Source organism: Oncorhynchus keta, chromosome 7, assembly GCF_023373465.1.
Source record: "Oncorhynchus keta strain PuntledgeMale-10-30-2019 chromosome 7, Oket_V2, whole genome shotgun sequence".
NCBI lineage: Eukaryota > Metazoa > Chordata > Actinopteri > Salmoniformes > Salmonidae > Oncorhynchus > Oncorhynchus keta.
Genome location: NC_068427.1, coordinates 34,419,927 through 34,435,437, shown reverse-complemented (window position 1 = coordinate 34,435,437; position 15,511 = coordinate 34,419,927). Strand labels below are relative to the sequence as shown.

Genomic DNA, 15,511 nt, shown 5'->3' with positions numbered 1-15,511 from the left:
TACTATATGAATCCCCCACGCCCCTTAGCCTAGCTACTATATGAATCCCTTCTGCCCCTCAGCCCACCTACTATATGAATCCCCTTTCACCCCTCAGCCTACCTACTATATGAATCCCCTTTCTCCCCTCAGCCTACCTACTATATGAATCCCCTTTCACCCCTCAGCCTACCTACTATATGAATCCCCTTTCACCCCTCAGCCTACCTACTATATGAATCCCTTTTCACCCCTCAGCCTACCTACTAGAATGAATCCCTTCTGCCCCTCAGCCTACCTACTATATGAATCCCCTCTGCCCCTCAGCCTACCTACTATATAAATCCCCTTTCTCCCCTCAGCCTACCTACTATATGAATCCCCTCTGCCCCTCAGCCTACCTACTATATGAATCCCCTCTGCCCCTTAGCCTACCTACTATATGAATCCCTTCTGCCCCTCAGCCTACCTACTATATGAATCCCTTCTGCCCCTCAGCCTACCTACTATATGAATCCCTTCTGCCCCTCAGCCTACCTACTATATGAATCCCCTCTGCCCCTCAGCCTACCTACTATATGAATCCCCTTTCACCCCTCAGCCTACCTACTATATGAATCCCCTTTCACCCCTCAGCCTACCTACTATATGAATCCCCTTTCACCCCTCAGCCTACCTACTATATGAATCCCCTTTCACCCCTCAGCCTACCTACTATATGAATCTCCTTTCACCCCTCAGCCTACCTACTATATGAATCCCCTTTCTCCCCTCAGCCTACCTACTATATGAATCCCCTTTCTCCCCTCAGCCTACCTACTATATGAATCCCCTTTCACCCCTCAGCCTACCTACTATATGAATCCCCTCTGCCCCTCAGCCTACCTACTATATGAATCCCCTTTCACCCCTCAGCCTACCTACTATATGAATCCCCTTTCACCCCTCAGCCTACCTACTATATGAATCCCCTTTCTCCCCTCAGCCTACCTACTATATGAATCCCCTTTCACCCCTCAGCCTACCTACTATATGAATCCCCTTTCTCCCCTCAGCCTACCTACTATATGAATCCCCTTTCTCCCCTCAGCCTACCTACTATATGAATCCCCTTTCACCCCTCAGCCTACCTACTATATGAATCCCCTTTCACCCCTCAGCCTACCTACTATATGAATCCCTTTTCACCCCTCAGCCTACCTACTATATGAATCCCCTCTGCCCCTCAGCCTACCTACTATATGAATCCCTTCTGCCCCTCAGCCTACCTACTATATGAATCCCTTCTGCCCCTCAGCCTACCTACTATATGAATCCCTTCTGCCCCTCAGCCTACCTACTATATGAATCCCCTCTGCCCCTCAGCCTACCTACTATATGAATCCCCTCTGCCCCTCAGTCTACCTACTATATGAATCCCCTTTCACCCCTCAGCCTACCTATTATATAAATCCCCTTTCACCCCTCAGCCTACCTACTATATGATTCCCTTCTGCCCCTCAGCCTACCTACTATATGAATCCCTTCTGCCCCTCAGCCTACCTACTATATGAATCCCCTCTGCCCCTCAGCCTACCTACTATATGAATCCCCTTTCACCCCTCAGCCTACCTACTATATGAATCCCCTTTCTCCCCTCAGCCTACCTACTATATGAATCCCCTTTCACCCCTCAGCCTACCTACTATATGAATCCCCTTTCTCCCCTCAGCCTACCTACTATATGAATCCCCTTTCTCCCCTCAGCCTACCTACTATATGAATCCCCTTTCACCCCTCAGCCTACCTACTATATGAATCCCCTCTGCCCCTCAGCCTACCTACTATATGAATCCCCTTTCACCCCTCATCCTACCTACTATATGAATCCCCTTTCTCCCCTCAGCCTACCTACTATATGAATCCCCTTTCACCCCTCAGCCTACCTACTATATGAATCCCCTTTCTCCCCTCAGCCTACCTACTATATGAATCTCCTTTCACCCCTCAGCCTACCTACTATATGAATCCCCTTTCTCCCCTCAGCCTACCTACTATATGAATCCCCTTTCACCCCTCAGCCTACCTACTATATGAATCCCCTTTCTCCCCTCAGCCTACCTACTATATGAATCCCCTTTCTCCCTCAGCCTACCTACTATATGAATCCCCTTTCACCCCTCAGCCTACCTACTATATGAATCCCCTCTGCCCCTCAGCCTACCTACTATATGAATCCCCTTTCACCCCTCAGCCTACCTACTATATGAATCCCCTTTCACCCCTCAGCCTACCTACTATATGAATCCCCTTTCTCCCCTCAGCCTACCTACTATATGAATCCCCTTTCACCCCTCAGCCTACCTACTATATGAATCCCCTTTCACCCCTCAGCCTACCTACTATATGAATCCCTTTTCACCCCTCAGCCTACCTACTATATGAATCCCCTCTGCCCCTCAGCCTACCTACTATATGAATCCCTTCTGCCCCTCAGCCTACCTACTATATGAATCCCTTCTGCCCCTCAGCCTACCTACTATATGAATCCCTTCTGCCCCTCAGCCTACCTACTATATCAATCCCCTCTGCCCCTCAGCCTACCTACTATATGAATCCCCTCTGCCCCTCAGTCTACCTACTATATGAATCCCCTTTCACCCCTCAGCCTACCTATTATATAAATCCCCTTTCACCCCTCAGCCTACCTACTATATGATTCCCTTCTGCCCCTCAGCCTACCTACTATATGAATCCCTTCTGCCCCTCAGCCTACCTACTATATGAATCCCCTTTCATCCCTCAGCCTACCTACTATATGAATCCCCTTTCACCCCTCAGCCTACCTACTATATGAATCCCTTTTCACCCCTCAGCCTACCTACTATATGAATCCCCTCTGCCCCTCAGCCTACCTACTATATGAATCCCCTCTGCCCCTCAGCCTACCTACTATATGAATCCCTTCTGCCCCTCAGCCTACCTACTATATGAATCCCCTCTGCCCCTCAGCCTACCTACTATATGAATCCCCTCTGCCCCTCAGTCTACCTACTATATGAATCCCCTTTCACCCCTCAGCCTACCTACTATATAAATCCCCTTTCACCCCTCAGCCTACCTACTATATGAATCCCCTCTGCCCCTCAGCCTACCTACTATATGAATCCCCTCTGCCCCTCAGCCTACCTACTATATGAATCCCTTCTGCCCCTCAGCCTTCCTACTATATGAATCCCCTCTGCCCCTCAGCCTACCTACTATATGAATCCCCTTTCACCCCTCAGCCTTCCTACTATAGGACTTCCCTCTGCCCCTAAATTGTATTAGTCACACATGGTTAGCAGATGTTAATGTGAGTGTAGGGTAATGCTTGTGCTTTTAGTACAGACAATGCAGTAATATCTTACAAATAATGTAACAAATTCACAACTACCTTATACACACAAATGTAAAGGGATGAATAAGAAAATGTACATATAAATATATGAATGAGCGATGGCCGTGCGGCGCAGGCAAGATGCAGTAGATGGTATAGAGTACAGTATGTACATATGAGATAAGTAATGTAGGGTATGTAGACATTATTAAAGTGTTGTTTTTTAACGTGACTAGTGATACCTTTATTAAGTCCATTTATTAAAGTGGCCAGAGATTTAAGTCTGTATGTTGGCAGCAGCCTCTCTATGTTAGTCTCTCGGTCCCACCTGTACTGATCTCGCCTTCTGGATGATAGCAGGGTGAACAGGCAGTGGCTCGGGTGGTTGTTGTCCTTGATGATCTTTTTGGCCTTCCTGTGACATTGGGTGCTGTAGGTGTCACAGATTGGCACTGCATGGATTGTGTTGTACAGTATCTGAACCCATCACAAACACATTGTTGAATGGCAATATGAAATCATTCCTAGAATTGCTGTGCAAATGTGTAGTGTGCATGTGATTGGTTGTTCTTGGAGGTGTTTTAGAGGCTACATGGAGAGCTATGGGGTCACTCATTTTTGACATTACATGAGACAATAAAAGGTTTCTGAGACTAGAAACAATAGGTTCCTGTTTGTCACCCAAATAGATGCAGTCGACTGAGTCTAAAGGCTGAGAGCGTTGAGGCTATTTGCATGTTCAAGAATAGCTGCTGAAAGCGGGATTTTGGTGATACATCCAACATCTGCAAAAGGCCACGTGGGGGAGGTTGTGTAAATGAGGTGTGTGTGTGTTGCCTATTCCAACGTGAAAGTGTAACTGCCCATTGCGGCTGGCAGCTGGCGACAGTTCGCAGGTGCTTTGGCCTCGATCATTGGAGCAGACAGACAGTTCAGGGTGTTTTTCCATTACCGTGACATTATATTACTTAAGTTGGTAGAACATTGGATTCTTATAATGCCAGGGTAGTGGGTTTGATTCCCAAGACCGCCCATACGTTAAATGTATGCGCGCGTGACTGTACGTCGCTTTAGATAAAAGTATCTTAGTTATCAGACTGAAACATTTTATTCCCACAGTAACAGGTCAGGTAGTTTCTAGTGACGTAGTCACCTCTGCCATACATTTCATCACGTGAACTGCTCCTATTTTGGGCCAGAGTCTGGGTCACTGGTGGGTGTTGCCTGGAACGCCAACTCATTGTGAATTTATTCATTCATTCATTCATTCATTAATGAATAATTCATTCATGAATGAATGAATGAAGTAGAAGGAAGGAAGGATTGAAGGAAGGAAGGAAGGGAGGAAGGATTGAAGGAAGGAAGGGAGGAAGGATTGAAGGAAGGAAGGAAGGAAGGATCAACGGATGGATCTTCTCTGTGGGAAAGCTAGGTGAGGTTTTGGCATCAGCATAAACCCCATCTGAATGGAACTGGCAGCATGAATCACTTCCCACCTCCAGCTGCTGAGGAGAAACACATGCGTTGTTTAGGTCTAATGTTGGAGTTATTTTCCTCCCACTAAGGGATGCAGAACGTATTGACTGTCTCTGTACTGGGCCTACAGGCCCTTTGAATTATGCAACATAGTAGTAAACTAGTATTTGGCGCCTGGAAGATTTGTAACAGTTGTTCCCTGGTGTATGAAAGGGACAAGTCTGTATTCGAGAGTCTGGTTTGTGTGAGGGATCCTACTAGCTGTGGAGCATAATTACTCCATAGTGCATCATAGCCCTCCTCTATTTTCTGTCTTCTCCATGGGCTCTGTTTGTTTACTACAACCTCATACAGCAGTGTTTCTCAACTCCAGACCTCCAGTAACCCCAACAGCACACATTTTTGTTTTAGCCCCGGACCAACTCACCTGATTGAACTCATTGAGGGCTTGATGATTAGTTGACAAGTTGAATCAGGTGTGCTTGTCGCGGGCTACAACCAAAAGATGTACTATTGGGTGTACTCGAGGACTGGAGTTGGGAACACTGTCCTAGAAAGTTCACATAGACTCTGTTCTCCACAGGTTCTATGCGTTTACTATAACCTCCTAGAGAGTTCACATACTGTAGATTTGCATCGCCACAAAAATGCTTTGGACCATGCCCACTCTCTGTCTCTGTCCATCCATCTGTCTATTAAAATAATATTTCGTTATTTTGATATAATTTCTCTCGTTTAGTGGGCAAACCACACAAGTGCAACTACTGTGGGCGGAGCTACAAACAGAGGATTTCATTGGAGGAGCATAAAGAGCGTTGCCATAACTACCTTAAGAGTGTTGCCATGGATCCCACCTCCATCACCGGACCTTATCCAGGTGAGTGTCAATGTCCTGCTCTGGTACAGAGACCTGCTATATGGTACAGCACTGTTGATGGTATAGATGTGGAAACGTCTGCTTTGTTTGTCACTTTTCTGCACCTTGCACTTTCTCTTTTTATAATTGATCATTCAAGCATGAAGTTCAATTGAAGACCAATTGTATTTCCCTGCCTCCTTATTGTAGAGTAAGTGTGAGTACCCTGTAAACTCTACTTAGTTACTTGACATTCATACACCAGCCACCTACTACCTACAAGCCTTGGTGCAGACTTTCACTCTGCTTTTCCACACACACACACACACACACACACACACACACACACACACACACACACACACACACACACACACACACACACACACACACACACACACACACACACACACACACACACACACACACACACACACACACACACACACACACACACACACACTCCTCTGACCCCTAGGTGAGGTCCCTAAAGAGCAGAGGCCCCTGGCCGAGGCTGTTGCCAGGGCAACCTTCGACCGCCCACCAGTCATCGAGAGACTGCAGACTAACATGGGGAAGAGGAAGAGCACCACCCCACAAAAGTTTGTGGGTAAGAATCATCACATCACTTCCTGTGATGGGGAGCACAATGATATGTTGACCCCAAGGATCACTAACTCACAATTACTCATATAAGCTTATATAACTATTGTATTTAAAAGACAATACATAATTTCATTTTTCTTTACAATAACTATTTGAAATATTTCAGTGTTTGATAATTATAAATTTGTTATTAAAGGTAGACTCAGCAAAATTACGTTACCACGAGCAGCACCGGAGATATTGAGATGAGTGAGATGCAACACTTCGCTCTCACACAGTCACACACAGTGTCTGTGCATGCACATGGGTGCTTCATGCTGTTCACAGCGTGGTGACCAGGGCACCAAAACAGTTGAGAAGTTCAGCCTCTCACGTCAACAATCTTATTTGTTACAGAAATTGACCCACCATATTGTTTACGTTTTGCATCTACCTCATATCACTAAGTTATTTGTGGGGTATTTTGTTAATTCCATTTTTTTGATTGAATTTTACCTGTTAGGTTAATTCAGTTTACAGTTTAGATTTTTTATGTTCAGTTTGACCGAACTGTTACAGGATGAGTTTATGCATGCAAAAAAGGGAATTGCGTGCCTGGGCAGAGGTTTAGCAACAAAAATATTACCTTGATTTAACGTTAGAAATGAACACACTAATCACAGATTTCAGCCTTTTGTTCGATTGTTTTAGATTTCAGATCCATTGGTCTTATTCACTGTATTTCTACATTCAATTACAATAAATACTTATCACCAAAAACCTTAATTTTCTTTGTATTACGAAACAGTTGTAAACATTTAGAGGACATATTAGCGTTGAACACAATTATTTTGTTTGTGAGGTATAATTCACTGCACTATTAGATAGAGCGAGACACAGAGAGCGGATGAGAGAGACGAGGGCATGTTTTTCACTCTGTGGTTTGTTACACCTGTATCTCTGCCATAGCTCTTATCGAGAGAGGGGCAAAACAGCTCACCGCATCCCTGTTCTGGAAGGGTTAAACAGTGCATTCAGATAGATGGGGATTTCCACTATTAAACACAAAACCTCTGAGATAATGCAATACGAAAAACAAGAACATAATGCTTAGCTTCTCAAAAGGGAAAAGGTTCAACTTTGACAGGCACTCATATTCATATACTACAGTATATATTTACACTTGTATGTATAGTATACTAGTTGTCACTAAACATGGTTTCAAGAGGTGTCATTCAACCAGACACTTTCTCCATACATATGTGAGTTTCATTGTGGTAATATGTATTCTGTGCTCTGTGCAGGTGAGAAGATGATGTGTTACAGTTACCCAGAGCTGAGCTATGAGATGGGTCTGAAGTATGAGAAGGAGGCAGAGCTGAGCTATGAGATGGGTCTGAAGTATGAGAAGGAGGCAGAGCTGATGCAGGCTCACATGATGGACCAGGCTATCAACAACGCCATCTCTTACCTGGGCTCTGACTCCCTGAGACCCCTGGTCCACCACCCCCATCCGCACGGTCCACGCGGTCCACACCCATCCCCCTCAATGGCTGAGGTGGTAAACATGGGCAACCCCCTCTTCCACCACGTCTACCCCCTGGAACCAGGGCCAGGGCACCGTATGGACCGACCAAGCAGCCGGGACGCCCTACCTCATCCTTCACCTCTGCACCCTCCTCTTCCTGACTTTACTCCCTCCTCCAACGGGCCCATCACCCTCACCAGACCCAAGCAGCACCAGCTCCAGGGTACCAGAGAGGAGAGAGAGTGTCCTAGCAACAGTGGGCTGGACTCGGCCGAATCTGCACGGAGCAGCCCACAGGAGAGGCTGGGTTACCACAGGAACCACCGAAACAACCCCCACCCCCGACCCAGGTCCAGACCCAGCCCAGCCAATGGCGGGAGAGAGGAGGGACAAGGTGGGGCTGAGGTGGGTGGGGTGGGGTTGACAGCGGAGGTGGCCCGGGGAGAGGCGGCAGAGACGAGTCGGGACGGGGTGCGTGTGTTTGGGCGAGAAGGCCGGGAGGTGAGGGTGTTCCAGTGTGAGCACTGCTGTGTCCTCTTCCTGGACCACGTTATGTACACCATCCACATGGGCTGTCATGGTTACAGGGACCCGCTGGAGTGCAACATCTGTGGCCACCACAGTAAGGACCGCTACGAGTTCTCATCTCACATCGTCCGCGGGGAACACACCTTCCAGTAGAGGGCTGGACAAGACAGGAGCCGTCCCTCCCCATCCCCACCCCAGGACTGTGATGTTGAACTAACTGTGTGTGATCAATGCAGCGAACCAAGGCAGAGAAAACTAACTAACATTTGCTGCAGCATAATGATACTGACTATATAATTCCAAACAAATATATGAAGGTCTGGGCCAAATACACATTTTAATTTTTTAAGGTGTTTTGAAGATTTTAAAGTTGAGATATGCATCTGAAGTGAGAGATTTCTTTGTGTGGGAAAAAGAGGACAAAGAACAAGTACACCTATTCAGTTTTGTTGTGGTCTGTCTCTGAGATTGTCAAAGAGCAACTAATACTGTGAGTAGTTATATTATAGTTTTATAAGTTGTTTCACTGTCCTTGTCTTGCATACTGTATTGTTGCACTTGTTTGCTGCAACACAGACTGCCATGGAAGATCTCAAGTTGTCAAGGGGGCTTTCCCTGACTCCACCACCCAAACCATTTCATGCAATATCAATCAATCAAATGTTTATTTATATAGCCCTTCGTACATCAGCTGATATCTCAAAGTGCTGTACAGAAATCCAGCCTAAAACCCCAAACAGCAAGCAATGCAGGTGTAGAAGCACGGTGGTTAGGAAAAACTCCCTAGAAAGGACAAAACCTAGGAAGAAACCTAGAGAGGAACCAGGCTATGTGGGGTGGCCAGTCCTCTTCTGGCTGTGCTGGGTGGAGATTATAACAGAACATGGCCAAGATGTTCAAATGTTCATAAATGACCAGCATGGTCGAATAATAACAGGGCAGAACAGTTGACACTGGAGCAGCAGCACAGTCAGGTGGACTGGGGACAGCAAGGAGTCATCATGTCAGGTCGTCCTGGGGCACGGTCCTTGGGCTCAGGTCCTCCGAGAGAGAGAGAGAAAGAAAGAGAGAATTAGAGAGAGCATATGTGGGGTGGCCAGTCCTCTTCTGGCTGTGCTGGGTGGAGATTATAACAGAACATGGCCAAGATGTTCAAATGTTCATAAATGACCAGCATGGTCAAATAATAGTAAGGCAGAACAGTTGAAACTGGAGCAGCAGCATGGCCAGGTGGACTGGGGACAGCAAGGAGTCATCATGTCAGGTAGTCCTGCGGCATGGTCCTAGGGCTCAGGTCAGTTGAAACTGGAGCAGCAGCATGGCCAGGTGGACTGGGGACAGCGAGGAGCCATCATGTCAGGTAGTCCTGGGGCATGGTCCTAGGGCTCAGGTCCTCCGAGAGAGAGAAAGAAAGAAGGAGAGAATTAGAGAACGCACACTTAGATTCACACAGGACACCGAATAGGACAGGAGAAGTACTCCAGATATAACAAACTGACCCTAGCCCCCGACACAAACTACTGCAGCATAAATACTGGAGGCTGAGACAGGAGGGTTCAGGAGACACTGTGGCCCCATTCGAGGACACCCCGGACAGGGCCAAACAGGAAATAACCCCACCCACTTTGCCAAAGCACAGCCCGCACACTACTAGAGGGATATCTTCAACCACCTACTTACCATCCTGAGACAAGGCTGAGTATAGCCCACAAAGATCTCCGCCACGGCACAACCCAAGGGGGGCGCCAACCCAGACAGGATGACCACAACAGTGAATCAACCCACTCAGGTGACGCACCCCCTGCAGGGAAGGCATGAGAGAGCCCCAGTGAGCCAGTGACTCAGCCCCTGTAATAGGGTTAGAGGCAGAGAATCCCAGTGGAAAGAGGGGAACTGGCCAGGCAGAGACAGCAAGGGCGGTTCGTTGCTCCAGAGCCTTTCCGTTCACCTTCCCACTCCTGGGCCAGACTACACTCAATCATATGACCCACTGAAGAGATGAGTCTTCAGTAAAGACTTAAAGGTTGAGACCGAGTTTGCGTCTCTGACATGTGTAGGCAGACCGTTCCATAAAAATGGAGCTATATAGGAGAAAGCCCTGCCTCCAGCTGTTTGCTTAGAAATTCTAGGGACAATTAGGAGGCCTGCGTCTTGTGACCGTAGCGTACGTGTAGGTATGTATGGCAGGACCAAATCAGAGAGATAGGTAGGAGCAAGCCCATGTAATGCTTTGTAGGTTAGCAGTAAAACCTTGAAATCAGCCCTTGCTTTGACAGGAAGCCAGTGTCGGGAGGCCAGCACTGGAGTAATATGATCAAATTTTTTGGTTCCAGTCAGGATTCTAGCAGCCGTATTTAGCACTAACTGAAGTTTATTTAGTGCTTTATCCGGGTAGCCGGAAAGTAGAGCATTGCAGTAGTCTAACCTAGAAGTGACAAAAGCATGGATTAATTTTTCTGCATCATTTTTGGACAGAACGTTTCTGATTTTTGCAATGTTACGTAGATGGAAAAAAGCTGTCCTCGAAATGGTCTTGATATGTTCTTCAAAAGAGAGATCAGGGTCCAGAGTAACGCCGAGATCCTTCACAGTTTTTTATTTGAGACGACTGTACAACCATTAAGATTAATTGTCAGATTCAACAGAAGATCTCTTTGTTTCTTGGGACCTAGAACAAGCATCTCTGTTTTGTCCGAGTTTAATAGTAGAAAGTTTGCAGCCATCCACTTCCTTATGTCTGAAACACATGCTTCTAGCGATGGCAATTTTGGGGCTTCACCATGTTTCATTGAAATGTACAGCTGTGTGTCATCCGCATAGCAGTGAAAGTTACATCTTCTCTGTCTTATGTCAAAAGCCTTGCTAACTGCAAACTGCTCAGACGTGTTGTCACACCAGCCACATTAGAGAGGGAGAGAGAGAAGAGAGAGAGAGAACAAGAAAGAGAGGAAGAAAGAAAATAAAAGAGAAAGAGAGAGAGAGACTTACTCAGACATTGATTTACTTTTCCAGACATTGTATACAAATTTGTTATTAAAGTTTTGTTAATTACACTAGCTAACTATCTGCTTTCCTTAGAACAGTTCCTTTAACCTTATCAGTTCCACAACACTTCACAGAGGAAAGGAAAAGCACTGCACTGCAACCTGCCTCCCTAAACCTGTTCTTGCACTAGCAGCCTGATGCCTCGAGGGATGTGGAGGAATGGATGAGGCACTCCCTGGTTCAATAGCAACTTCACATATCTTTCTCGCAGCTTGCCTTTACTCCACTCATGTGTCTTTAGTGAACAGGCTGCTTTCTGCAGATTACATGTCATGCCTTTTTAGAAGGATAATGCCAATGAAGGAAGATGGCACTGATTTGGATCAAAGATGATAATCTAGGTGCACTTGGACAAATGCATAAGACAATGTACATACTGCTCTTTAGATAACTCATATTTTGCTGGCAAAATATGTAATGTCGCTGTTGTTCTGTTTATTTTGCAGCATATACCATATTTTGAATTGACACTGTCTTTTGTCTTGATAGTCTTTGTAACCTTCCTGGTCAAAGTAGCAGCTTATTTCTGTTTAGATGACAGCGACGTGGACAAATGATATATCTACTCATAGTGCAACAGACATACGGTACTTCTATTGCAACAGCTTATTGTTACTGTAAAGTATTGGCAATAGTATCTGTTTCCACTTTTTAGTTGTTGTAGTATCTCATATACTATTGTACATTGTACATTACCACACTGCATTATTCTTATTAAATAAGCGCCCCTATTTTTGTATTTAATCACACCTTTATCTTCGATAACATGTATGTCTATAGGTGTTCTAATGCAACGGTATAGGCCTATTCTATGTTATAATTGTCTTAAATCTATTGTATGTCTGCCTATTTTCTTTGTCTAAACAAATCCACAAACATAACAGCTCGCTATGAAGCAAGCATGACGCAAAGAAATCATAATATACAGCACCAGCCAAAGGTTTTGACACACCTACTCAATTAAGGGTTTTTCTTTATTTGTACTATTTTCTACATTGTAGAATAATAGTGAAGACATCAAAACTATGAAATAACACATGAAATCATTTAGTAAAAAAAAAAGTGTTAAACAAATCAAAATATATTTTATATTTGTGATTCTTCAAAGTAGCCTTCAAAGTAGCCAAACCACCCTTTGCCTTGATGACAGCTTTGCACACTCTTGACATTCTCTCAACCAACTTCAACTGGAATGCTTTTCAAACCGTCTTGAAGGAGTTCCCACATATGCTGAGCACTTGGCTACTTTTCCTTCACTGCGGTCCAACTCATCCCAAACCATCTCAATTGGGTTGAGGTCGGGTGATTGTGGAGGCCGGGTCATCTGATGCAGCACTCCATCACTCTCCTTCTTGGTCAAATAGCCCTTAAACAGCGTGGAGGTGTGTTGGGTCAAAAACAAATGATAGTCCCACTAAGCACAAACCAGATGGGATGGCATATCGCCGCAGAATGCAGAGTGTGCCTTGAATTCTAAATAAATCACCAAAATTGTCACCAGAAAAGCACCCACACACCATCACACCTCTTCTTCCATGCTTCACGGTGGGAACCACACATGTGGGGATCATCTGTTCAGATACTCTGAGTCGGTTGGAACCAAAAATCTCAAATTTGGACTCATCAGACCAAAGGACAGATTTCCACCGGTCTAATGTTCATTGCTCATGTTTCTTGGCCCAAGCAAGTATCTTCTTATTATTGGTGTCCTTTAGTAGTGGTTTCTTTGGAGCAATTTGACCATGAAGGCCTGATTCACACAGTCTCCTCTGAACAGTTGATGTTGAGATGTGTCTGTTACTTGAACTCTGTGAAGTATTTATTTGGGCTGCAATTTCTGAGGCTGGTAACTGTAATGAACTTATCCTCTACAACAGAGGTAACTCTGGGTCTTCTTTTCCTGTGGTGGTCCTCATGAGAGCCTGTTTCATCATAGCGCTTGATGGTTTTTAAGACTGCACTTTAAGAAACTTTCAAAGTTCTTGACATTTTCTGGATTGACTGACCGACAAAGTAATGATGTTTCTCTTTGCTCATTTGAGCTGTTTTTGCCATAATATGGACTTGGTCTTTTACCAAATAGGGCAATCTTCTGTATACCACCCTTACCGTGTCACAACACAACTGATTGGCTCAAACACATTAAGAAGGAAATACTTTTTTAAAAAATGTATGTTTAACAAGGCACACCTCTTATCCTCATGAAGCTGGCTGAGATAATGCCAAGAGTGTGCAAAGCTGTCATCTATGCAAAAGAAGAATCTCAAATATCAAATAATGTTGATTCTTTTTTTCACACTTTCTTGGTTACTACATGATTCCATGTGCGTTATTTCATAGTTTTGATGTCTTCACTACTATTCTACAATGTAGAACATAGTTTAAAAAAATAAAGAAAATCCTTCAATGAGTAGGAGTGTCCAAATGTCTGACTGGTACTGTATGAAAAACACATGTCAGACCACCTGTAGTAAACAGCACACAATTGCTTTACTATCTCTTACAAAAACATTTATGCAGAGTATAAATATAACATACATCATATGTTATATTTGTCCCTGTAGATAATCTGTTTGTATTCTGTTTTATTCTCTCCTTCCAAAAGCATCGACGTGTGCAGAAATTGCTTTGGCAACTCCCCCATTGAGAAAGACAGTGTCAGCACCAAGATTAGACTTTTGAAGAATGATCTATTTAACAAAAAGTCACTGGGAAGAAAACAATACAGATGATTGTTTTTGAATGTGAACTCGATAGCGTTACATGTATTTTTTATTTTTTTCACCTGCAGCTTTTACTGTGTGTATATGTAGAGGCCTTAGCTCAAAGTACTTGTTTTTGGACCTACCGCTGTTGTACGAGCCGTCTTACCTCTGTTTGTACAACCTTGTTAAAGAGTGATGAATCTAAAGTTGAAGCATCATGTGTAAATATATCTGTAGGCTATAGCCTATATATGAACTTATGTGAGCCTATATGAACACAAAGAAGAAGTGATATTATTGACAGACTCCACACTCCTAGATGAAGAGCATACTTGAAGTGGAATTAGTGACGCTCCTGATTGTGCTACATTTTTATACTTACTGAAAACGGAGCTAGATTTATATTTTTCTTGGTAAATGTAAAATATGAATAGTTTTGTGAAAATGACATGCTTTTTTATTATTCTTAAGCGCAAACCAACAAAACTGGTAAAAGAGGGTTACTGTGTATTGTTGTATACATATTATATATGGTGTTTATTTTGGCACTATGAAAATGGGTTAGGAATGTGCACCTATATATTTGTTGTAATGATTATCATGTGGGGTACTCAGGTATTTGTCTTCTATGTACTTCTACTTTTGTATTTCTTAAAATACATATTGAAATACATATTTTTTTTTATAAACTAAATTTAAAAAATAATAATTTGGGATATTGCTTTTATTGATAGGTTCATCTCTGAAATTGGTGAATGTTGTGATGTTACAAATTCTACAAATGAAAATACCTGAAGAGAATATTGAGGTATTACCAAAACCAATGTTGCTACTGAAGTTTGCTTCCAATATCATTGAAATGAAATGAAGATACTGTGCTGTAAATAGCAAAATATTTGTTTATGACATGAGCTTTCCACTATTAAATTATAGATTGTTTTGAATGGATGTCAAGTGTGATGAAACAAGTTATTACCAGTTTGTATGGTGAAAGATAACCGCACATAATCTATGTATCCTAACACCTTAACCCATAAGAGCCTAAGACCCATGAAGCATAAAAAAAATACAAAAACAAATTATTTGATGAAAAAAGTGTTTTGGCCTTACTGCTATTAGCCCTTACAAATGCACTGATTAACAGATTTACAACATGAACATATATCTTAGAGGTATAAGAAAGATCAGGAAACATTTAATATATTAATATATTTAATATATTACATGTATTTAACCCCTTATTTTTGGCACTAAACAGTCTCCTTATATACTTACATCCATTTTTTCTCAACTGGTACCATGGTACGTTCAGATGAGTCTTGTGAGGCCTGTGAGGCATCTTGTGAGGCGTCCTAGAGCAAAGCAACCAAGGTGTACGTGTCAGTGAGAGTCTCACCTTTGCAGATAGGAGTCGGATTAGTGTATAGCCCAAACTTTTAGGAAAGGGAAAG

At 43.7% G+C, this 15,511-nt stretch overlaps 1 protein-coding gene across 4 annotated transcripts in view; it reads left to right on the top strand.

Annotated features, from left to right (window-relative positions):
* The window catches only part of LOC118373390 (zinc finger protein Helios-like), a 41,471-nt gene extending 26,463 nt beyond the window's left edge, over window positions 1-15,008 (top strand). For all 4 annotated transcript variants that reach the window (XM_035759506.2, XM_035759505.2, XM_035759508.2 and 1 more), the window contains 3 exons: window positions 5,553-5,690; window positions 6,148-6,279; window positions 7,559-15,008. In XM_035759506.2, the coding sequence (XP_035615399.1) occupies window positions 5,553-5,690; window positions 6,148-6,279; window positions 7,559-8,463 (1,175 nt within the window). In that variant the 3' untranslated portion in view covers window positions 8,464-15,008. The remainder of the gene's footprint in view (window positions 1-5,552; window positions 5,691-6,147; window positions 6,280-7,558) is intronic.
* Window positions 15,009-15,511: the final 503 nt, after the last annotated feature.